Raw genomic sequence first — 26,501 nt, 5'->3', positions numbered from 1 at the left:
CTATGTAGGTATGAACATAACTGCTGTGCCACAGCTTTTTCTAGGATCTTGGAGATAAAGGGGAAGTATGATGTTGGCTTATAGTTGGACAGCTGACTGGGGTCCAGGTTAGGTTTTTTAATCAAAAATGTAAAGGCAGCCCTGTATCAGTCAGGATTTAGACCTCATCTTCGCACAGACACAGCACTGGTTAAAGTAGTAAATGACCTACTGTTGGCCTCTGGTCAGGACTGTGTCTCGCTACCTGTATTGCTTGACCTTAGTGCAGCATTTGACACCACTGATCATTCCATTCTCCTGGATAGACTAGAAAATGTGGGAGTTAAGGCAATGGCCCTCTCCTGGCTCAGGTCTTATTTAACTGATTGCTATCAGTTTTTTGATGTAAATGGTGATTTTTCTATGCATAATAAGGTAAAGTTTGGTGTTCCACAAGGTTCTCTCTTCGGCCCACTGCTTTTTTTAATGTATGTTAAATCTGGGTAATATTATTTGCCAGCATCATATTCGCTTCCACGGTTATGCTGATGACACACAGTTGTATGTTTCAGCAAAGCCAGATGACAGACACCAGCTTAAATAAACTGAGGAATGTGTAAAGGACATTAGACACTGGATGCTTATAAACTTCCTTTGACTTAATTCTGACAAGACAGAAGTACTTGAACCACATGCAGCTAGAAGTAGGTTCTAATTGCATAGGCACTCTGGATGGCCTTTCTGTTTCTTCATGTGCAGCAGTAAAAGACCTTTTGTTTTGTTCTTTTGTTGTCTTCATATATGCACAAAAAATGCTCAGTCATCAATCGGAGACCTCTTGGAGCACTGTAATGTACTAAGTGTGAAAACACAAATAAAGAGCTGTTTAGAAGATGTAAAAAGGCATTTCTAGGTGACATGGTGGTACAATGGGTAACAATGTCTCCTCACTGTGGTAGAGTCCCATTTTCTTCCTGTATCTACTGTGTCTTGCAAAAGTATTCAAACACCCCGGTGTTTGTCCTGTTTTGTTGCATTACAAGCTGGAATTAAAATGAATTTTTGGGGGGTTAGCACCATTTGATTTACACAACATGCCTACCAATTTAAAAGTGCAATTTTTTTTTAACTGTGACACAAAAACAATAATTAAGATGAAAAAACAGAAATATGGAGTAGGCATAGGTCTTCACCCCCCCAAAGTCAATACTTTGTAAAGCCACCTTTTGCTGCAATTACAGCTGCAAGTCTCTTGGGGTATGTCTCTATTAGCTTAGCACATCTAGACACTGGAATTTTTGCCCATTCCCCAAGGCAAGACTGCTCCAACTCCTTCAAGTTAGATGGGTTGTGTTGGTGTACAGCAATCTTCAAGTTATGCCACAGATTCTCAATCACTGTAGGAATGGTGTTCTCAGGGTGTTGGCTTTGCACAACACATGGAATTTCCCATGATGGCCAAAAAGATCAATTTTAGTCTCCTCTGACCAGAGAATCTTCTTCCATGTGTTTTGAGGAGTCTGCCACATGCTGTTGGGCAAACTCTAAATGTGTTTTCTTATTTTTTTTTCCATAAGCAGTGGCTTTTTTCTGACCACTCTTCCATAAAGCCTGCTCTGTGGAGTGTACAACTCTGCTGGGGATCCTTGCAGCTCCTTCAGTGTTATTTTTGGTGTCTTTGTTGCATCTCTGATTAATGATCTCCTTGCCCAGTCTGTGAGTTTTGGTGGGTGGCCTTCTCTTGTCAGATTTGTAGTGGTGCCATGTTCTTTCCATTTTGCTATAATGGATTTAATGGAGCTTCCTAGGATATTCAAAGTTTGGGATATTTTTTATAACTCAATTGTGATCTATACTTCTCCACAACTTTGTCTCTGACCTGTTTGGAGGCTCCTTGGGTTTCATGTTGCTTGCTTAGTAGTGTTGCAGAGTCAGGGTCCTTCCAGAACAGGGTGATTTATACAGACATCATGTGACAGATCATGTGACACTTTGATTGCACACAAGTGGATCTTAATCAACTAATGTGACTTATGAAGTTAATTGGCTGGACCAGCTCTTATTGAGGGGTTTCATACAAAAGGGGGTGAATACCAAGGCACACTCCAGATTTCTGGGGGGTTTTTTTTAGCTTAATTATTGTTTGTGTCACAATTTAAAAAAAAAAAATTGCACCTTTAAAGTTGTATGCATGCTGTGTAAATCAAATGGTGCTAACCTCACAAAAATCCATTTTCATTCTAGCTTGTAATACGACAAAACAGGTCAAACACCAAGGGGGATGAATACTTTTGCAAGACACTGTATGTGGGTTTCTTCTGGGTTTTCTGTTTTCCTCCTGGTGTACAAAAACATGCAGCTAGGCAGTTTGGCTATGCTAAACTGATCCTATTTGTCTGTGTGTGTGTGTGTGTGTGTGTACTTGGTGCCATGTGATAGATGGAATCCTTCCCCCCACCTTGAACCCAGTGTTCCCAGAATAGGCTCCACCATGATACTGATTGCATTATGTGAATGTTCGATGTTCTTTTGTGTGCAATCAGAGACCGAGATAGAGGCAGTCTGCCCTCTAGTGTTCCACTCTGAACTGGATGAATAAATGGCAGTGACAAAATGAAAGAGAGCTAAACATTCAACAAGACAGAAAAGACACAGTTATAAACAGTTTCATAAAATAGTAGAATATTATGCACACGGTGCATAATATTATATATTATGCACCGTGTATATTATATATATATAATATTGGGTGGCACCGTGGTGTAGTGGTTAGCGCTGTTGCCTCACAGCAAGAAGGTCCTGGGTTCGAGGGCCGGCGAGGGCCTTTCTGTGTGGAGTTCACATGTTTTCCACGTGGGTTTCCTCCGGGTGCTCCGGTTTCCCCCACAGTCCAAAGACATGCAGGTTAGGTTAACTAGGTGAGGGCCATATGTATATTATCATGTGATATTTCATGCCACCCTCGATAAATAAAGTTTATTACACTACATTTGAAGTAGCGTTTCATTTGAATGACCTTCATACTTTTGGCTACACTTCCTCCCTGAGTGTCATACAGAGTCAGAAACACCATGAGCAAGTCTGTCTGTGATACTGAACAAAGTTGATGAGAGACACCACTGTGGGAAGATTTACACATGCCTACTGCACAACATTCAACTGGCAAGAAAGCAATACAATTATATTACTGCGTTGTTGACTGAAATATCACTTTAAGTGGTCTGTAAAGTACCAAATGTCATATAATGTGTTAATTTAGAACACTACCCATCTATAGAATGACTCCTGATACCATGTAGCAATAAAACAATCATCACTGATGAGTAAAGATAAGAGCAGGGTGCTGTTTCCTCCTCGTATCCTATTGAAGCTTGATGTAACTATAGAACTGTGAAATATATCATTCTATAGCCAGTGCAATTGTGAAGCTTCTCATGTGTGGAGCCTCATACTTAAGTAAAAATGGTAATGTATCTACCCATCTGGTGGATTATCCATCATCATCTGTACACAGATAGAGCTTTTGCCCTTCTGCTCCATGGGAGGTTTCTGTCCTCCCCGAGCTCAACTTAGGACACCTGCCTTATGCTTTGACAGGTGTACTGCCCCAGTCAAACTCCCCACCTGCCACTGTCCCCAGAAAAAGTAAAGCTGTGCCTTCAATATCGACATTAAATGGCATGGAATAGCATCCTTTGGCAAGTAATCTCTGTCGCTCGATGGAACAGCAAGACTGACACAGTCACATAGAAGACTTGTTGCACCACCAAAACGTGAGGTGGGATTTGTTTTCAGGGTTTACTCCCAAGATCCGCCATGTTCTGCGATAGTAACAGGGGCACCACGAGTAAGACACGTGGTCAGTCTTCACCATAGAGAGGCTGGTGTGATCAGCTCTTGAGTTGTGCTTCACAGGGTGCTGGATGTAAGGAGACCAGTCTAGGATGCCTACAGACCACTAGGAAAGGTACTACTCCTCCAATGATCCTTAACCCCCGACACAGACAGCTATAGCATTATCTATATTGTGTAGCATGAGATGGTGACAGAAGATGATGAATTGGCATGATTCTTTAGATTTTCTACATTAATGGCTGTAATTGCATCATTCAATTGAGCTCATTCAATATATCCATCCATCCATTATCTGTAACTGCTTATCCTGTGCAGGGTTGCTGGCAAGCTGGAGCCCATCCCAGCTGACTATGGGTGAGAGGCGGGGTCAGGGGCATCAGAAGCATTTTTAATGTGGGGGACACACACTGGTGGGGGGTCTGGGGGTCCTCCCCCAGAAAATTTTTAATTAATTAGATGCCATTTCCTGCATTCTGGTGTATTTTTAACAGGTTGTTAAACACCTAATTTTACCTACAAAAGTCACTTAATTCAATGACTATTTTAGACACTCAACAATAAGTCCTTATTCAACTCGTCCATATATCATCAGCCTGTTTTTAAACCCACTGCTATATAATGAGATGAATGTGACACAATTTAATCACCAACAATGACTTTATGGGTGCATTTTACTTTTTATTTTGTGTTTCCTTTTTTATTTAGTTGTAGATGTAACACAACATGCCACTGTGCCAAGCAATAGTGGCACTCAACTGTATGTTTAAAAATAAGAATATTCATAATTTCACACAATGAACAGGCATGACACAGCATCATGCAAACTTCATAACACAAAATCACACTGTGTCAAGCAACGGTTACACATAAAAAATAACTTCACACAATGAACAGGTGCAATTTTGTTCACCACCAACAGTGACTTTAGTGGGTGCATTTTACTTTTTTCCAATTTAGTGATACTCATAACAAAAATGGCATGGCATCATGCAGTCTTCATAACACAAAATCACACTGTGTCAAGCAATGGCACATAAAAGAGAACTTCACACAATGAACAAGTGCAGTTTTGTCAACCTACATGCAATGGTGGTACTACAGTAACATTTACAGATCAGTATAACAAATAGATTTATAGATATAACTCCTTCTTACATTGGTGCCACCACAATTTCTACCACTTCATAACTTTTATCCCCCTTTCCTTCACAATCCACCTGGAATAACATCCATCTCTCTCCACTGCTTTCCTTTCTACTATTCCTTCCCCAGACACTGATTCCCCATATTACTTTCCAGAAAACTGGCAAAGACCAGACAAAACAAGTTCTTCAAATCACAACAGGGAATCAGTAAATATCATCAGAGCAGACTTGACCTCATTCTTGGCATTACAGTAAGGCAGGCCTACTGGGTTTGAATTAAATGATAGCTAACATTAAGCTAGCTGACACATCTCCTAACATTGACTAGCCAGCTAACTGCACTAACATTTCCATTGTGGGGAAATTTTGACTTACTTTCCACTTCTTTGTAAAGAATTTCCTTATGTCCATTGTGTCTGGGGGGGAGTAAATACTGCAAACAATTCATCATCAACCAAGAATACCCCATTAGGCTAAGCTTATTTCACTGTTTAGTTGAACATTAATTTAACGTGGCCTAGGGTTAATTTTGAGGGCAGCTAACAAAAGAATAAGGTTTTAGCAAAAGCTAGACATTGTGAGGTGGCAATGGGGCTGACGTCACCTCCTCCACTCTCGAGCAGCTGCACCTTGCAGCAAAATTTCTCTGCTTGCACTGAGATTCACTTCACTTGCGTGCGGTGAGTTGTTGTCGGTAAAGCCCGGAAAACCCGGAGTGAATTTTCAGTGGTCTGTGTATTCTCTTATCGATTAAATGGAATGGATTCTTTCACAAAGCAATAGAAACGGTGCTGGGTGAACTAATATTTTATGTTAAATGTGGGGGGGTCCAAACGAAGAATTATGAAATGTGAAGGGGACATGTCCCCTTCACATTCAATGGTGGCGACGCCCATGGGTGGGGTACACCCTCTACAAGTCACCACATCATCGCAGGGCCAACACATAGAGACAAACAACCATTCACACTCACATTCACACCTATGGTCAATTTAGAGCCACCAATTATCCGAACCTGCATGTCTTTGGACTGTGGGGGAAACCAGAGCACCCGGAGGAAACCCACGCGGACAACATGCAAACTCCACACAGAAAGGCCCAGTCAGCCACTGGGCTCGAACCCAGAACCTTCTTGCTGTGAGGCAACTGTGCTAACTACTACACCACCATGCCACCCTCATTCAATATATTTAACAGGTTTTTTTCCACGAAATCGAGTCTTACATAAGGCTATAAGCCATGTATGACAAGATTGAGTGGAATAACAATTTTATTCTCTCCACGTTCACTGGATTTTGAGAAACAGAGCATTTTTATTTTTAGCAAATTTGATAAATAAAAGCTTTATACAAAACGTCAATCACAATCATTTCCACTTGGAATGTAAACAAACCGGTGGAATGACAGGACCAATTTGTGAAAAATGCTTTAATAATAAAATAATAATAATCAGTTTAATTTAGATAGCATCTAAACTGAACCCAAGTTCACTTTACAATTAGGAAAAGAAAAAAAGTCCACTAAAAGAAAGTAAGAATGTCATTCCAATGGTGTAGCTGCCACAGTCCCACCAAAAGACACACGTAGATAAATCCCACACTGCCTGCACAGCTGCCATGACACCTCCAGGCAACATCGCTCGGAACACTGCGCCAAGCACAAAAGCACCATCACACAGAGCGCTTGACAACCACGATATTAAAAGAGCAACGGGCTCACTGCAGTCCATAGTGAGGAGCACAGGCATCACTAATGGCGAACCAAGGCCAGGAGGGAACCAACGTCCAAAACTGGGTCCAGAGCTACACCACAACCAGTGGACAAAACACTCAAACAAAAAACAAACATCAAACTACACAAACACAAAAAAAGAAAAATAAAAGGGAAAATACAACCCCGATTCCAAAAAAGTTGGGACAAAGTACAAATTGTAAATAAAAATGGAAGGCAATGATGTGGAAGTTTCAAAATTCCATATTTTATTCAGAATAGAACATAGATGACTGTGGCAGTTCGTAGGAGGAGGAGGAGCACAGAAAGACGGCAGGCCAGAATAAAGTTCCATAATGCTCTTTTATTTGTTCTTTTCAGAGACAAATGTATCCAGTCACACAACACACCCCAGTTGACTGGTTCCAGAGAGAGCTGCCTTCCTCTGCTCTCTCTCTCTTTATATAGGGCGCGGTCACTGGGAAGACACACAAACACAGGTTAATTGACATCAGGTGTAGTGATTCTGCCACTTACCTTCCCTGACTCCGCCCTCCTGTCACAGACTGATGCTTGGCCATGCCCCCGCTGCCACATACCCCCACCGCCTGACTCAGGCCGGGCGGCTGTCCGGCCTGCAGCCGACTCTCCCCCCCCCCCCCCCCCTTGACGGGAGAGAAAGTCCGCCACAACCATCTGCGCCCCCGGCCTGTGGATCACCTTGAAATTAAAGGGTTGGAGTGCCAGATACCAACGGTGGAGCCACTGGAGGGGCGTGTGGTCTGAACAGAGGGTGAAAGGGCGTCCCAGCAGGTAGTAGCGGAGGGCGAGGACCGCCCACTTGATTGCGAGGCACTCCTTCTCTATCGTGCTGTAGCGCCCCTCGCGTACCGACAGCTTTCTGCTGATGTACAGCACGGGACGATCCTCCCCCTCCACCTCCTGGGACAACACGGCCCCCAGCCCTCTGTCCGACACATCCGTCTGTAACATAAAAGGGAGAGAAAAGTCAGGGGAGTCTAACAGTGGCCCCCCGCACAGTGCAGCCTTTACCTCAGAGAAAGCCCGCTGGCATTGCTCCGTCCACTGGACTGGATCTGGTGCCCCCTTTTTAGTGAGATCAGTCAGCGGGCTGGTGACGTCCGAATAATTAGGTATAAACCTACGATAGTAGCCAGCCAGCCCCAGGAACTGTCTCACCCCCTTTTTGGTCTTGGGCCTCGGGCAGGCCGCAATTGCTGCTGTCTTGTTAATTTGGGGACGCACCTGCCCGTTGCCCAAGTGGAAGCCCAGATACCGTACTTCCACCTGCCCAATTGCACACTTCTTTGGGTGCGATTGAACCGTTCAACTAAACCGTCCGTTTGTGGGTGATAAACGCTGGTGCGGATCGGCTTAATACCTAATAGCCCATACAGTTCGCTCAGTGTTCGTGACATAAACGAGGTGCCTTGGTCAGTCAGAATCTCTTTCGGGATTCCAACTCGGGAGATGATGCGGAAGAGTGCCTCCGCAATACTGCGTGCTGAGATATTGCAAAGAGGCACCGCTTCCGGGTATCGCGTTGCATAGTCCACCAGAACTAATATAAAGCGGTACCCTCGTGTTGACCGATCTAATGGCCCGACGAGATCCATCCCAATCCTTTCGAACGGGGTCTCGATTAATGGTAGGGGGCGCAAAGGCGCTTTTGGAATGGCCGCTGGATTTACTAACTGGCATTCGCGGCACGCCGTACACCACCTACGGACATCGCTGCGAATCCCTGGCCAATAGAATCGGGCCATTATTTGGGCTAGTGTCTTATCCTGCCCTAAGTGTCCAGCCATGGGATTAAAGTGAGTCGCCTGGAATACCAATTCCCGGTGGCTTTTTGGAATCAAAAGCTGGGTGATTTGCTCTTTCGTCTGAGTGTCCTGCGTCACTCGGTATAATCTATCTTTCATAATAGAAAAATAGGGGAAGGACGGGGTGGCGTTCGGCGGGAGCGTTTGACCATCGATTACTCTCACTTGGTCAAACGCATGCCGCAGAGACTCGTCTCGCGACTGCTGTAACGGGAAATCCACAAGGGATTCCCCGAGAGAGGGAGGAGGAGCCTGTGGCTCCTCACTCTGACGCGAAGATGACGTGGACGGCTCTGCGACAGCTGCCCCCGCCAAAGCGACACCGGGACCTCCCCCTGCTGACCTATGGCAGGACCCACTCTTCACTAGATGACTCATCAACTCCCTGAATCCCGGCCAATCAGTCCCCAAAATTATTGAGTGGGTGAGGCGAGGATTAACCGCCGCCTTTACTATAAATTTTTCCCCTCGGAACAAAATGTGGACCGACACCAACGGGTAGCTGTGAACATCCCCGTGCACACACACAACACCTTCACCCCCTGTGCTCCCCCCAATGCCTCGTCTTGCACCAGGCTTTGGTGGATTGAGGTCTGATTACAACCGGAATCCACCAGTGCCTGATATGTATCCCCTTGGATACTCACCGGTATGCGATACGCTCCGGCCCGATCGAGGGCAGCTCCTGGCGTGTTGGGGATCCGAACCACCGCGCCCACTTCCATTGCCGAACACTGCTGTTGGAGGTGGCCCGGCTCCCCGCAGCGCCAGCAAACCGGCCCGGGCTTCCTCTCTGCACCGGCGCCCCGGGGCTCACTCACCTGAGAGGGGAAAGAGACAGACACAGAAGGGAAAAACGGTAGGACACTGCGGGTGCGACGGGCCGGCTGGGGTGGGGCCAGCCCCCGCCTCCGCGGTGGGGGAACGGGGTGAGGACGAGACACAAGAGGAGAGAGGGGGAGAGAGAGAGAGGAGAGGAGAGAAGAGGATGTTCGCTGTCCTGCCGTCGGAACAGCCGCCAAATGGTCCTCCGCCAACTCGATGGCCTGATCCAGCGACACCGGGCGGTGGCACTGGACCCACTCCGCGGTTCCCTCTGGCAGGCGGCCAATGAACTGCTCCAGCACCACCTGATCGAGGATTCCCTCGGCTGTTCTTTTCCTGTGCTCCGTCCCAGGTTTCAGCACCACTGTGGCAGTTCGTAGGAGGGGGAGGAGCACAGAAAGACGGCAGGCCAGAATAAAGTTCCATAATGCTCTTTTATTTGTTCTTTTCAGAGACAAATGTATCCAGTCACACAACACACCCCAGTTGACTGGTTCCAGAGAGAGCTGCCTTCCTCTGCTCTCTCTCTCTTTATATATGGCGCGGTCACTGGGAAGACACACAAACACAGGTTAATTGACATCAGGTGTAGTGATTCTGCCACTTACCTTCCCTGACTCCACCCTCCTGTCACAGACTGATGCTTGGCCACGCCCCCGCTGCCACAATGACATATCAAATGTTTAAACTGAGAAAATGTATCATTTAAAGAGAAAAATTAGGTGATTTTAAATTTCATGACAACAACACATCTCAAAAAAGTTGGGACAAGGCCATGTTTACCACTGTGAGACATCCCCTTTTCTCTTTACAACAGTCTGTAAACGTCTGGGGACTGAGGAGACAAGTTGCTCAAGTTTAGGGATAGGAATGTTAACCCATTCTTGTCTAATGTAGGATTCTAGTTGCTCAACTGTCTTAGATCTTTTTGGTCATATCTTCCGTTTTATGATGCGCCAAATGTTTTCTATGGGTGAAAGATCTGGACTGCAGGCTGGCCAGTTCAGTACCCAGACCCTTCTTCTACGCAGCCATGATGCTGTAATTGATGCAGTATGTGGTTTGGCATTGTCATGTTGGGAAATGCAAGGTCTTCCCTGAAAGACACGTCGTCTGGATGGGAGCATATGTTGCTCTAGAACCTGGATATACCTTTCAGCATTGATGGTGTCTTTCCAGATGTGTAAGCTGCCCATGCCACACGCACTAATGCAACCCCATACCATCAGAGATGCAGGCTTCTGAACTGAGCGCTGATAACAACTTGGGTCGTCCTTCTCCTCTTTAGTCCGAATGACACGGCGTCCCTGATTTCCATAAATAACTTCAAATTTTAATTCGTCTGACCACAGAACAGTTTTCCACTTTGCCACAGTCCATTTTAAATGAGCCTTGGCCCAGAGAAGACGTCTGCGCTTCTGGGTCATGTTTAGATATGGCTTCTTCTTTGAACTATAGAGTTTTAGCTGGCAACGGCGGATGGCACGGTGAATTATGTTCACAGATAATGTTCTCTGGAAATATTCCTGAGCCCATTTTGTGATTTCCAATACAGAAGCATGCCTGTATGTGATGCAGTGCCGTCTAAGGGCCCGAAGATCACGGGCACCCAGTATGGTTTTCCAGCCTTGACCCTTATTATAATAATAATAATAATAATAATACATCTGTTTTATATAGCGCTTTTCATGGTACTCAAAGACGCTTTACAGGAGGTTCAAACACACACACACACACACAAACACACACACACACACACACACACAGAGACAATAATAAACAAAGAAAAAAAATAAATTTAAAAAAATAATAAAAATAAATAAATAAAAAATAAAAAATAAAAAGTCCACCAAGTAGGAGTCAGGATGTAATTCCCGTGGTGTAGCAGCCACAGTCCCACCAAAAGGCGCACGAAAACAAGTCCCACATCTCCAGCACCGCCGCCGTGACGCCGTGGATCCACAAAGTGAGCAGAGAAGCTCCGCCACGCAGAGCGCTGGTGTGTCCCAAACCACCTGCACAGCCGCCGCGACACCACCGAGCAACATCGCTCGGAGCATCACTCCAAACATTAAAGCACAGAGCGCTGGACAACCACGACGTAAAATGAGCAACGAGCTCACTGTAGTCCACAGCTGGGAGCACAGGCATCACCCATGGCGAACCAAGGCCTGGAGGGAACCAACGCCCAAAACTGGGTCCGGAGCTACACCACAACCGGCGGACAAAACACTCAAACAAACATCAAACTACACAAACACACAGAAAAAAAATAGAAAAAGAAATAAAATAAAACAAAAAACAAAAAAGCTCCGGTGAGAAGCGGCAGCCGGAACGCGCACGGCGTACTCTCAACCGGAAGTTGAGAGTACGTCGCAACTTCTGGTTGCGCAGAGATTCTTCCAGATTCTCTGAATCTTTTGATGATATTATGCACTGTAGATGATGATATGTTCAAACTCTTTGCAATTTTACACTGTCAAACTCCTTTCTGATATTGCTCCACTATTTGTCGGCACAGAATTTGGGGGATTGGTGATCCTCTTCCCATCTTTACTTCTGAGAGCCGCTGCCACTCCAAGATGCTCTTTTTATACCCAGTCATGTTAATGACCTATTGCCAATTGACCTAATGAGTTGCAATTTGGTCCTCCAGCTGTTCCTTTTTTGTACCTTTAACTTTTCCAGCCTCTTACTGCCCCTGTCCCAACTTTTTTGAGATGTGTTGCTGTCATGAAATTTCAAATGAGCCAATATTTGGCATGAAATTTCAAAATGTCTCACTTTCGACATTTGATATGTTGTCTATGTTCTATTGTGAATACAATATCAGTTTTTGAGATTTGTAAATTATTGCACTTCTTTTTTATTTACAATTTGTACTTTGTCCCAACTTTTTTGGAATTGGGGTTGTAAAATAAAAAGCTTCAGTGAGAAGCAGCAGCCAAAATGTGCACAGTGTACTCTCAACTGGAAATGGAAAAAAAAAGAAATATTTTCTTACCATCAGATATTTTTATTCCATGTTTTGTTGCTTTTTTGGGTATGGGGGGGGGGGGGTTGTTTTCAAGTATAGGTTTTATTTCGTCCTTGGCTGGTTCAGCAACATGCTCAGCCATTTTCTTTTTCTTCTTTAGGGTTTTTTGGCACAATTTCTCTGCTTGCACTGAGATTCACTTCACTGCATGCAGTGAGATGCATTACCACCACTGACTGGCTGGAGTGTGGAACAGAAGATATTGGGGGAAAAAGAAAGCTATATTCTTTTAGCTATTTCTATTTCTTTTAAATACTTGATAAGAAGGTGATATATCTGACTTGATGCACTCCACCATTTTGTTTTTCTTTACTCACGGTATATGAGTTAATATCGTAGTAGTCAATCAGAGCGCACGATTGCTCATATCCAGTGAATGTGGATAGAATACACGAGGGTAAGTCAAAAAGTTCTAAGACAAATTGAAAAAAATCTTTATTTATGAAAATAACATCTTCAATGAAAATTATGAAAATCTTCAAGGTTTGTAAAGCCTGGCGCACACAGGCGATTTTCCATTGCTTGGTCGTGCAACTTTTTGACGCAAGCAAAAAATTGCTTCGTGTATAGATATTTGTGACAGCGATTTTTTTTTTTTTGCTTGCGACAGATTGCAGGTATCAAATGTGCTTGATATTCTGCAACAAAAATTCGCCAGTCACTGACTTGCTGCAGAGATATTGCCACGTGCGTGTGTTTTTGCGATAATGAAGCGATCACTTCCAAAGGCTAAGCCAATCCCTGCCCGCGAAGTACTCACGTGATTTCCATGTGACTTGCATCCCCCTCCCCAAATCGCCCACTGGTCATAGATAACACGCACACGCAGCTACCCAAGAGGGGAAACTTGCATCCAAAAATCACAATACGCTTGCGGCGAGAAGTCGCCCATGTGCACCAGGCTTAAGAAGTACGTGGAAAGTCTAACTAAATATATAAGGAGTAAAAAGTACTTCTTTCATGGAAATGTAATCAGGTAAGGGTACAAGTATTCAGTTTCAGTAATACTGAAGTAGCTAAATATGCAAAAGTAATATTTAAGTATTGTAACAAAATACAATCGGTCAAGAATTCGCCACCCCTGTATACCTTACATTTTAAAATACAGCATTTCCTTTCCTAACTCCTAGAGACAAGCAGGCAGCTAGATGGATAGGTCAGGTATATGGGTTTACATTATATTACATGTATTTAACAGACGCTCTTATCCAGAGTGACGTACAACATATCCAGAGCAACCTGGGGAGCAGTTCGGGGTTAGGTGTCTTGCTCAAGGGCACTTCAGCCAGTCCTGCTGATTCAGGGACTTGAACCAGCAACCTTTTGGTCCCAAAGCTGCTATACCATTCGGCCATGGCTTCCCATGGTTTAGGGTGTCTGGTATGTAATGTGTAACTAGATACAGTCAGAGTAAAAAGTATGTGAACCCTTTGGAATTATCTGGTTTTCTGCATGAATTGGGAATAAAAAGTGATCTGATCTTCATCCAAGTCACAGGTACTAATATAAACAATGAGCTTAAGCCAATAACACACAAAATATTCTACTTTTTCATGACTATTATAGAAATGCATTCAACATTCACAGTAGTGGTGGAAAAAGTAAGTGAACCTTTGGATTTAATAACTGGTTGACCCTCCTTTGGCAGCAATGACCTCAACCAGGCGCTTCCTGTAACTGCAGATCAGACCTGCACATCGTACAGGGGGAATTTTAGCCCATTCTTCCCTGCAAAACTGCGTTAACTCTTCCATATTTTTGGGTTGTCTTCTGTGTATGGCTGTCTTCAAGTCATTCCACAGCATCTCAATCGGATTGAGATCTGGGCTCTGACTAGGCCACTCCAAAAGGCGGATTTTGTTCTTCTGAAACCATTGTGCTGTGGATTTGCTGTGATGTTTGGGGTCATTGTGCTGTTGCATCACCCAGCCTCTTCTGAGCTTCAGTTGACAGACACCCTCACATTATCCTGGAGAATTTGTAGACACATTTGGGAATTCATTTTCCCCTCAATGATGGCAAGCTCTCCAGGCCCTGACGCAGCAAAGCAGGCCCAAATCATGATGTTCCCTCCACCATACTTTACTGTAGGGATGATGTTTTGATGTTAATAATAATAATAATAATAATAATAACAACAATAATAATAAACAACTTTATTTGCCAGATATGTGAACACACACGAGGAATTTGACTCCGGTTTCACTTAGCTCTCTTAGTACAAACAGATAAAATGCGTAGACAAAAAGCAAAAAGCTATGTACATGTAGAAGGGTAAATATGTATAGACAGCATAGTCCAAGGATGACTTAGTAAATATAAACATACAGTGTGCACAGAATGGCGGTATGAGTGTGCAGATATTTCACAGTTGATGTTACTGATATTTGAGTCCGGTTTTAGCTCTTCATCACAGAGACAGCCTGAGGGAAAAAACTGTTCTTGTGTCTGGTTGTTTTTGCGTACAGTGTTCTGTAGCGTCTCCCAGAGGGGAGAAGTTTAAGTAATTTATGACCAGGGTGTGATGGGTCTGCAGAGATGTTACCCGCCCGTTTCCTGACTCTGGACAGGTACAGGTCTTGGATGTTGATATGCAGTTCCCTTTTTACGCCAAATGGAGTTCTGCTTGTTCCTCCCAAATAGTTCAATTTTGGTTTCATCACGCCACAAAACATTTTCCCAGTACCATTGTGGAGTGTCCAAGTGCTCTTTTGCAAAATTCAGGCATGCAGCAATGTTCTTTTTTGACAGCAGTGGCTTCCTTCTTGGTGTCCTGCCACGGACTCCTTTCTTGTTCAATGTTTTGCATATTGTTGAATCATGAATAGAGATGTTAGCCAGTTCTAATGACATCTTCAAGTCTTTCACTGTCACTCTAGGGTTCTTCTTTACTTCATTAATGATTTTGCATTGTGCTCTTGGGGTCATCTTGGCTGGGCGCCCACTTCTAGGCAAAGTAGCCACAATACCTAATCGTCTCCATTTATAGACAACTTGCCTGACCGTAGACTGATGAATACCTAAAATCTTTGAGATGACTTTGTAACCCTTTCCAGCCTTATGTAAGTTAACAATTCTTGATCTTGGGTCTTCAGATAGCTCTTTTGTGTGAGGCATGATTCCCATCTGGATATGCTTCTTGTCAAAAGTTCAAACTCAGACTTTTCAGGGTTTTTTATCAATCAGAGTAATTCTAGGCCACACCTCTGAACTCGTTTCATTAAATGGAACCCAGGTGTGCTAAATTCTGACTGCAATGAGCTTTTTAAAAAGCCATTAGCTTAGGGTTCACTGACTTTTTCCAACTTTCAGTTTCACAGTTTGAATGATTTCTTCAATATGGTCAAACATTCTTTGAAAATCTGTGTATCTTTAGTTATAGGAGACTGTTTTGTTCATTATTGTGACTTACATGAAGATATGACCATGTTTTATATGGGAATTAGACATAAATATAGAAAATTCCAAGGGGTTTGCAAACTTTTTTTTTTACTTTGACTGTAATCTTATTCTTTTAACGTTGTTTTGTGGATTCTTCCCCTCTTCCTGTCCTATCTGTTCATTTTGTCCTGCTTTTTGTTTAAACATCAATCTGAGACATTTATTCAGTAATGTCCTGTTCTGGTAAAATGTATTAAACAGTGTTTGTGATGGTCATGTGACAGAATGATGTAGTGACCCATATCCATAACTGACAATCACACTTCTGTTCCCTTCAGAGTGAGAAGGAAGCCATTTTGAAGTAAAAATACAAAAATAAACCCACACATAATCGGGGATTCCCTTTATGGATGTAGAACAAACAATATTTAAATGATAAATAAGTGGAAACCCAGTCACACGGTGGTTTTATTCGGCCAGTCTGTTGTGTTTAGTTCTCCAGATTCCTCATTGATTAAATCTAATCAGCACACTGACCACATTTACCTCACACAGACCTTTCCCACTGCGCGCGAGCCTGCTGACGTCACAGCGGCACGGATTCCATCGCCCCGCCTTCCCTATGGCTGTTTGTTTGTTTGTTTTTAAAGAACAAAATTATTTATCGCATTCGAAGCATCAATATGTTAAACTGAATAAATGCGTGTTATTATCGAGTTTGTTCTTGGAATAGTATCGCGTGACAAATAAATAAAAAAAAGGATTCATAAACGCCGGGTTTTTGTTTGTTTGATTTATTTATGGTCAGTTCAGGATCTCTGCGCATGCGCGGTTGTCGCGCTCTGGCTCGCAGTGCTGTGAGTGTGTGTGAGCGCGCGCGGCAGCTGCGGAGGTTGTCAGTGCGGCGGTGTGAAGCTGGAGTTAGCTTCTTAGCTAAATGATAACGACGCGGAAAAAACACACAGTAGTGGCGGTTTAATTATTAAAACAACAATATCGGGAGGAAACCAGGTTGGGTCCATGTTTGGTGTCGGAGAGGATATTGAGAGTTTTATTTTTCCTCCCCACAGAAAGAGGCCAAGCGCGCACCCGAGAGAGAGAGAGAGAGAGAGAGAGGGAGGCGGATGGGATTCCCGGTTAGCTAATAGATGGAGACAGTGAAGCGGCGGCTCGGTGTTGTTTTCATCGCTGTGAATTATTAAAATAATCGTCAACCCTCGCAGACAGACAGCCGCGGAGGAGCAGCGATGCATCTCCACCAGGTGCTGACGGGAGCCGTGAACCCGGGAGACTGCTGCTATTCGGTGGGGAGTGTGAATGATGTCCCGTTCACGGTAGGTGAACCTGCGGGGCTGTACAGTAGCGCTCATGCTAACACATCACTCTGCTCTGCATGCTAAGCTAGTTAGGAGCGCTGGCGTGACTAGCAGGTTCGCTAGCTATTGTAGGATCAGTGTGACACCGCCAGCAGATCAGGTGCGCGCGCGCTCATAATGATCTCTGCAGTGAGAAACCCTCCTCTGTGTTCAGCGGGGCGTTGGGCGCGCGGTATGACGTCACTGCGTACAGAATGACATTTGGTGCAACTCAAGCGAGCGCGAGCGGCGTTCGGAATGACATCCAGCTCGCTTTTCCTCCATGTTCCGGAAGGGGTGTGTGTGTGTGTTCACCGTGAAGCCTGGGTGTCTTTCTAAAGTCGTGCCATGTCATGTACTGACTGACGGTTTAGTGAAGAGTCAGAATGAGAACTGGCTAGATTATGCAATCAGAGATAACTGTGTATTTATCTCCATGTCAGCATGACATTTGGGTGTGCACAGTGATGCCAGTTATAATGACATGTCATGCATGTGCAGAACATGTATTAGTGTTCAGGATGATCTTTGACACAGTATCCACAATGAGAGCCTCATATGTTCAGTATGCCGTGACGTTTCGGTGTCCGCAATGACTTTTTTTTATATAAAGACCTGTCATGTCTTCACAGAGTGTGATAGTGTTAGTGTTCAGAATGACATCCAGCTAGTCTGTGTGTTGAGAGAGAGCGACACCTGTGTGTCACCTGTTATGTTCAGTATAATGATGATTAGTGGTTCAGAATGATGTCTCCTGACTGTGGGTGGTAAAAGAGAGCAACTGGACTTGCTTGAAGATTCTTGAAGACGTTTCGCCTCTCATCCGAAAGGCTTCTTCAGTTCTGTCTGCCTGGTAGGGAGCATCAGGTATTTATCCTCTCATGGATGTTTTCATAAATACCTGATACTCCCTACCAGTCAGACAGAACTGAAGAAGCCTTTCGGATGAGAGGTGAAACGTCTTCAAGCAAGTCCAGTTGCTCTCTTGTACGACCCACAGTTTACTATGACCTGGATGACTGAGAATCTTCAGAGATGTCTCCTGACGTTTGCTTCATTAGAGTGACAACAATGACATTTATGCGTCAACATATAATCCTGGTATGATGTTCAGAATGACATTCGTGCCTTAACACTTCCAGTTGGTGTGTGCTGGCATGTCTCAGGTCTGAAGTTTATTTCTGTTTTGCCACCTTGTGCAAGATGTTTGCGAGATCTAAAAGGGAAAACGAGTGCGGAAGTGTCTTTGTTCTCACCTCCATCAACCAGGACGCCGTGACTCCGTTCTGATTTCTTTTTGGAACACACTTTTTGTTTGGAAAGCAGCCTGTTATCTTAATGCTGCTTCTTCAGCTCCAGTGAAGTGCCCTAGATCATCAGATGAGGGGACGAGTCAGCATTAGAGTGGACTTCAGGAGTGCACACTTCTGTGTAATGAGGGAAAGTGGACATTGTTTTAAAAAAAAAAAAAAAAAGTAATTGTTGTATTAAAGATTTATCTCAAAGTCCATGACTGGTCCCTGTGTATGTGCACTACTGTACATAGGGAATGAAATAAAGGGTTCTTCCACTACACTATTCAACTCCCTTTCTATGTGCACTACTTGGGTGTTAAACCCTATATAGTGCACTATGTTTCCACTGGACAAGCATTTCAGAGTCTGTTTAGTTTATACAAGTGCACTAAATAGGCTTTTCATGACTTCTGCACTAAATGAAAGTAGGGAGCAATTTGGAATTCCCAATCTCTCTGGAAGGGCACACTGTATAGGGGATGAAATAATCCCTATATAGTGCACTATAAAGTCACTTAGGATTCAGCTGCCTATCTAGGGAGTAAGTATTGGTTTTTATACCCTCTGTAGTGCACTATATATCCAGTAGGTAGCTATATGGGATCTGTCTCCCTTTATAAGTCCCCTCATGTTTGGTGACAATGCTCAGGTACACTGTGGTGTTTAAATGATGCTCATTTAGTAGTAAGGGGCCCAAAGTGTGCCAAGAAAGTATCACGCCATTACACCACCACCACCAGCAGCCTGAACTGTTGATACAGTGCAGGATGGATCCATGCTTTCACGTTGTTTATGCCAAATTCTGACCAGAAATCGAGACTCCTCGATCGAGACCACGCAATGTTTTTCCAGTCTTCTGTTGTCCAATTTTGGTGAGCCCATGCGAATTGTATCCTCAGTTTCCTGTCCTGAGCTGACAGGATTGGCACCCGGTGTGGTCTTCTGCTGCTGTAGTCCATCTGCTTCAAGGTTCGATGTGTTGTACGTTCAGAGATGGTCTTCTGTATACCTTGTAATACCTTGTAATGAGTGGTTTTGAGTTACTGTTGCCTTTCTATCATCTCGAAAATCATGACTTCAGGCATCGACAAGGCATTTTCACCCACAGAACCAACGCTCACCGGATATTTTCTCTTTTTCAGACCATTCTCTGTAAACCCTAGAGTTGGCTGTGTGTGAAAATACCAGTAGTTCTGAAATACTCAGACCAGCCTGGCTGGAACCAACAACCATGCCACGTTCAAAGTCAGTTAAATCACTTCTTCCTCATTCTGATGCTTGGTTTGAACTTCAGCAGGTTGTCCTGACCATGTCGACATGCCTAAATGCATTGAGTTGCTGTTGTGTGATTTGGCTGATTTAGATATTTGTGTTAATTGAACACGTGTACCTAATAAAGTGGCCGGTGGGTGAGTATATACGTGCGTGTATCCAGCTCCCTACCTCCCATATGAACCGATGACTCGCTGCTGTTAACTAATTGCCCTGTGTAATAAGGGCCCGTGATGAGTGCGGCACAGATTTGTGGCTGTAGAAAGAGGAAGTGAGAGTCGTATATTGCACAGTGAGAAATATTCCGCAGTTACAGAATGGCTTGGTGCCAGGAATGCTTATTTCCACACACACACACACCATGTCACACACTGATAAATGTTATTGTTCAGTTCTGAGCTGTAATTAATTGTCCTGTTTGATTAATCTAATCATTAATTATATTTAACCTTGCATAGCAGATTTGTCAGTGTAATTGTATAAAGCTATAATCAGACGTCCTCTGTGTCGTCTCTCTCTCACACACACACACACCTGCCCAAATACGGCCGCTTTTGTCTGTGGGAAAAACTGAATCAGTAACTTCTCGTTTCCACTCTGTGTGTGTTCTCTCCCAGACGTGTCTGTCTCATTCGTTCTAAAGCGCTGATTCTCGGTCCTGCTCCTGAGCCCCGCTGCTCTGCATGTTTTCCATCTTCTCCTGCTCCACCTACCTGACTCAACTCCTCAGCACTTTTGTTTAACTGAACACGCCTGATTCTAATCAAGAGCATGCTAATCACACTAACACTCAGGTGTGTTTGGAACAACGATAGATGGAAGAAATTCAGGACAGGGGAGGAGGGCTCTAGGATTGAGAACCGCTGCTCTGAAGAACCTGTCTAGTGACCCAGACCTATGAGAACTACGCAGTGTGATTTGGGATATGTCCACGCTGAGATCCACTCAGTCTGGTCCTGATGTTCGACATAGGACTTGTGTTGAGAGCTCTATGGGAAGCCATGGCCTAATGGTTAGAAAAGCAGCTTTAGGACCAAAAGGTTTCTGGTTCGATTCCCTGTACCAGCAGGAATGGTTGAAGTGCCCTTGAGCAAGCACCTAATTCCCAACTCTTGTGTGTCACTCTGGATAAGAACATCTGCTAAATGCCTGTAATGTAATGTCTAACTGTGGGCTCTATAACAGAACTTTGTCACAGTTATAAAGCGGAATTCTCTACGGTCATGCTAGAACACCAACACCTCTGAATGTCAGATGTTTCACTCAGGTTCTAAAGCAGAATTCTGAATGATTGCTGTGTAACATGGAAAGTGTTCAGAATCGTTTCGCCAAAACTCTAAACTATTCTTCTAAACATTAAGCAGATTCTGAAATGCTTCACCAGTGTTCTTGATCAGAATTCTGAACTGCTGTTCTAGAATATGGAAAGTGTGCATGCATCAGTGTTCTAGAATGAAATTCTGAACTACTTTGCTCAGATATGAGAATTACCCTGAAAGTATTCTGAATCATTGCTCTGGAACTTGGAAAAACATCTGGAAACGTTTCACCAGTATTCTAGAACAAGATTCTAAATGATCGTTCTAGATGACTGAAAGTATTCGTTTTTCACCAGCCTTCTAGAACAGAGTTCCAGATCAAGGAATTCTTAAATTTCGTCATTATCCTAGAACAGAATTTTTGAAACCTCCTTCCAGCACTCAGAAAGTGTCCTGAAACATTTCAGCAGTGTTCTAGAACGAGATTTTAAATTATTGTTCTAGAAAATTCTAATATATTTCACTAGTATGTGAAAACTTTGAATTTGGAATGAATGAATGGAACATGGAGAGTATTCAAAAACATTTCATCAGCATTCTAGAGCAGAATTCTGGATGATTGTGCTGGAACATTAAAAGTATGCTAAACTGTGTTCTAGAACAGTTTTGAGACGTCGATCTAGAACAGGGGAAGTGTTCTAAGAAATACAGGAGAAGAAGAATATAGTGCCTTATCATCCTTATGACAGAAACCACCTCATTCTCCAAACACAGTGCTCTGGATTGTCCAGTGGAGGGCCCGGGGCTTTTGAGAGCACGGCCTGGGGCTTTTGAGAGTTGGGTGTAGGTCTTATGGAGCCATTTTAAAAAGACTGAGTGGGTATTTATCCTCAGCCATGATCCTGAGCACTTTTTTTTTTTGTTTATCCACGGGTCTGCTCTCATGACTGTGTTCTGTATCTCGTGACCCCATGTGTCAGAGTGTCATGGTTCACGTCTTGAATGGTTCTTTACACAAGATTACTCAGCAGTAACGTAATCACCTACGCTTACACAGCAGCTGTTTACACGTCCACACTCCTCTTTTCAAGGATTCTAGTCTCTCCATTTCCTCTCCTTTAAGTCAATCAGCCACACGAATCAATAATCAGCCACACGGATCAGTATTAACCCTCTCAGTCCAAACCATGCTTTTTCTTAAGCAGAGCAGGACTTTCCTCTGGTTTGCCTGGATTTTTCTGGGATTTCCCTCCTTGTCCTAAAATAGGATGCAAGTCATTATGTTATACCCCGTGTGTGTGAGAGACAGTAAGTCATTATCAGTGAGTTTCACATGAACATAATCACATCTCTTTTCTCTTTAAATCATGATCTAAACTGGGGGCGGGTGATACGGCAAAAATATCATATCCCAGCACTCGGAGATATCACCATACATCACGTCATTTCACTGTGGTTTTGCTAACAAAATATCAACAAGGGCTACTACAGCTTCAGAAAATTTTATCCAGCATTTATAAAACAAAATATTTCAAGAATGAAAAATTGGAGCTATTCACGTACAGTCAGTTTTTAAAGTAACTGTAACAAATGATACATAAATGCACAGACACTTGACCATAATGACGATAAAGATGACAGCCTGTATCAGGATGGCATTGTATCACAATATTGATCAGTCTTATCATATCGCTCTACTCTAAACTCAGACCTGTTTACCACAATAACTAAAACTAGCAGCTAGCAAGCGGTGTGCTAATATCCAACCAAATCATCAGAATGAGCAAAGATGGTGACACGCAATAATAGAAGATGAATTTAAGACCAAGCAGAAAGTGTGTGTGTGTGTGTGAAGGATTTCCGTCAGTTCACTGTCGTTGAGATGTGAATGCAGAGTGTGCGAGGTGGTGTTTGGGCTGACTGAGCACTTCTGCAGCTTTCAGAGTGATGAGGAAACACTTTTTAGAGTTGTTTCTCTTTCTCCACCCTCAGCCTTGTGCACTCCATAATGCTTAAGAAGTCTTTCTCCTGCACGCTGCATAATGTACTGTACCTCCAGTATGGTCCCACACCCTCCCAAAGTATTGGACCACCAAGACCAGGTTGTATTTATTTTTGCTGCACACTGAAGACATTTTGAAATAAAATGGAAACTGAAATTCTGATTTAGTGTCTCATTCATCTTCTCATCTCAAACCCAAACGGCTAAAACAAAAGAATTGGCCTTGCTGTTCCAATACTTTTGGAAGACACTGTGGGTTGGATTCTGATTGGTCAGAATTTACTCTGTCAGTAGTACAAGTGTATATTAATATGCTCATTCTAATGCGTTATTGTTACTAAGTAGTGTAGTATGTTCTATAATGTAGCAATATAGAGCAGTTTGAGATTCTGCTACACATGCACACTGAGCATTTAGTGATATATTGTGCAACGATAAATCATGATATGAATTTAAGGGGATTCGAATTTATGAAAAAAAAGAATGGTGATTATCAGGTTGCGTAATCTTATTTTTTTTTTCCTAGCTGTAATTGTATTGTTGAGACAGCAGAGGGTGCAGTAACGTAAAATGGCAGGAATACACATGACTTCACTGTAGGTGGAAGTAACACCGCTCTAATGCCATGAAAAAACACAAACAGATCTAAAATGGTAAAGGGTAAGTAGTAAGTAAAATGTATTTATAAAGCACATTTAAACACAGCTACCACTGACCAAAGTGCTGTACAGAATAATAAAAATAATAATAAATGAGCATTCAGTAATAATAAACAAAAGACAAATTTGGAAAATAAACAAATGTGAAAAATAAATGAATGTTAAACCGAACAGAACCTACAACACAGAGACACAAGAAATAAGAGGATTAGGGGACTACGAAAGCTAGTGAATAGAGGTGAGTTTTTTTTTGGGGGGGGGCTTTTTCCACCTTTATTGGATAGGACAGTGTAGAGACAGGAAATGAGCGGGAGAGAGAGACGGGGAGGGATCGGGAAATGACCTCGGGTCGGAATCGAACCCAGGTCCCCGGATTTATGGTATGGCGCCTTATCCACCTGAGCCACGACATAGAAACGTCAGAGAAAACACAGAAACGATCAGATAAGACCAGGTCAACAACAGTAATAGAAACAGTAAGACCCTTTGCGATAACGAGGTCAAGGGTATGACCATGAGAGTGGGTCGGCCCCTGTACCAGCGCTCGAAACTAACGGTGTCCCGACGTCCTGGGGACCATAAACAATGTCATCGGGACACAAAATTATCATATCTGGGACAATGGAAAAAAATAGATCTAGAAAAAAAGTTCTACATTAATATTATTTACAAAGCCGTAACACATACGTAGACATTCACCTAATTTGTCAATTTTAATTTTAAAACGTTAACAGCGAAAAATACATAGTAGCTACACTTTCGATGCACCTGCATCCGTAGGCTACAGAGCAGCGCATTCTGTTCTAGAATCTTCGGCCGGAGTCCTCATTACATGGACTTGGAATGGAATTGCTACCGCACACGCTGCGCCGACTCTTGCCAGAACAAAAATGCTTAAGTGGTTGAAGCGGACCGACCGCGGGGAAGAAACTGAAAGCCCAGACATAACGTCTCCGGGACCTTCAGGATCCAAAGTGTCATCGCCTGGTCTGCAGGCAACGCTAGCAACTGAATGAACTTAATGAACACTGTTAGACACGTTATAAAATACAACAGGAATGATGTGGATGATATTGACGGAAGATACCGTTCAACAGAATAAGTGAGTTTTCTTGGTGTCTTTCTAGTTCAGAAAGTTTAGTCAGTCAGCAGCACAACTAGGCTCGGACCTGCCACTATGCTGATGTTGCTAACATTTGCACCCACGTTTCGGCAGCGAAAGTTCATAAAATGGATAACGGAAAGTTCATAAAAATGGATAATGGAAAGTTCATAAAAATGGATAACGGTAATGGTGAAAATGATAAGTTGGCCTTATAAGTGCCAACAGATATTCAAGGTATAAGTAGATGAACATAAAAGGGGTCTTATTTTCAACTAAAGTGTACTGCAGATGTAGGGAGTTGAAACATTTTCTGAATGAGCTAGTTGGCCCCTTTAAATAAACGGGTATCTATTCATACAGTGAGATCGCCAAAGTTTAATAAACTGAAAATGCAATAACTAATTTTGAAGTAGATGATGTATAGGACATGTGTCGCTTGTGTCTTGTGACTTATTGTAAAAATGATATAAAGGGTTCAAAATCGCATAGTTACAAATATAATAGTAACTTCATATGATAATATTAACCACTGGTTATTTCAGAGAGGAAAAAAATGGGGACACTATTGCTTCCATTCGGGACAATACAACACAGAATTCGGGACCACTGGGGGACACAAAGAAAAAAAGTTAATTTCGAGCCCTGCCCTGTACATGTTGTACTAGGTTGAAGTTGTCAATACAGTAAGTGCAAGTAGTTCTCTGGAGTGTTTTCAGGATTATCTACATGCAAGTTAAAATCCCCAGATATAATAAGACAGTCAAATTCTAAGCAAATGACTGACAACAGTTCACCAAACTCTCCCAGAAAAACTTTGGCTGAATGTCTCGGAGGCCTGTAAATAGTTAATAATAATATGTTAGGAGAGCATGTAACAAGTGCACATAAGTGTTCAAAGGATGTAAAATCACCAAATGAGGACTGTTTACATTGAAAAGAGGCTTTGAATATATTTGCGATCCCTCCACCTTTCCCATGTCGGGTAGCACTCATGAAATTAAAATTTGGGGGAGCTGCTTCAATAAGGGTGGTAGCACTCTTTGCTTGATCCAGCCATGTTTCAGTTAGAAGCAAAAAATCAAGATTGTGTTTGCAAATAAGATCATTAATTAAAAATTACTTGTTTGAAAGTGATCTAACGTTCAGAAGAGCTAGCTTTACAGAAAGTCTAGAAGTAGCTAATATCCGCTTGGGCACTCTGATGTTGTTTTGAAACAGGAAGGAGACTAGACTGGCGCAAATCTAAACTTCACATCCATTATCAAATCCATAAAGAGATGCTTTGTAAATATAATTATGAAATTGGTAAAGCAAGACAGTCTTTCTTCTCCAACATAATCAACAGGAATATGAACAATGCCCGTGTGCTATTTTCAACAGTAGAGAAGCTAACTAATCCCCCACCACAATTAGCACCTGAACTTCTCTCAGTTAATAAATGCAATGAGTTTGCATCCTTCTTCAAAGGTAAAATTGATAAAATACGGCAGAATATTGCTCAGAATACAGTATATCTCAGCTGCAAATAACTGAAAAACTGCAATCACCAGTGACACAGACAGACAACTTCAACACAATGTCAGAATTTTGTTTAATTGATTATGAGACTCTTGAAAAAACTGTACAAAATCTCAGTTCCTCAACATCTGAATTGGACATTCTACCCACCAACTTTTTTAAGTCTGTTCTTCACCTCATAATTACAGATGTGCTTCAGATCATAAATACATCCCTAGAGACTGGCATTTTTCCTGTGTCCCTGAAAAAAGCCGTTG

The 26,501-nt window shown here is 42.9% G+C and overlaps 1 protein-coding gene across 8 annotated transcripts in view; it reads left to right on the top strand.

Annotated features, from left to right (window-relative positions):
* Window positions 1–16,646: 16,646 nt before the first annotated feature.
* Window positions 16,647–26,501, top strand: part of dmxl2 (Dmx-like 2) — an 82,057-nt gene continuing 72,202 nt past the window's right edge. For all 8 annotated transcript variants that reach the window (XM_060924255.1, XM_060924252.1, XM_060924251.1 and 5 more), the window contains exon 1: window positions 16,647–17,113. In XM_060924255.1, the coding sequence (XP_060780238.1) occupies window positions 17,027–17,113 (87 nt within the window). In that variant the 5' untranslated portion in view covers window positions 16,647–17,026. The remainder of the gene's footprint in view (window positions 17,114–26,501) is intronic.

This window comes from Neoarius graeffei, chromosome 6 (genome assembly GCF_027579695.1).
Source record: "Neoarius graeffei isolate fNeoGra1 chromosome 6, fNeoGra1.pri, whole genome shotgun sequence".
NCBI lineage: Eukaryota > Metazoa > Chordata > Actinopteri > Siluriformes > Ariidae > Neoarius > Neoarius graeffei.
This window is presented reverse-complemented; position numbering and strand designations above follow the sequence as displayed.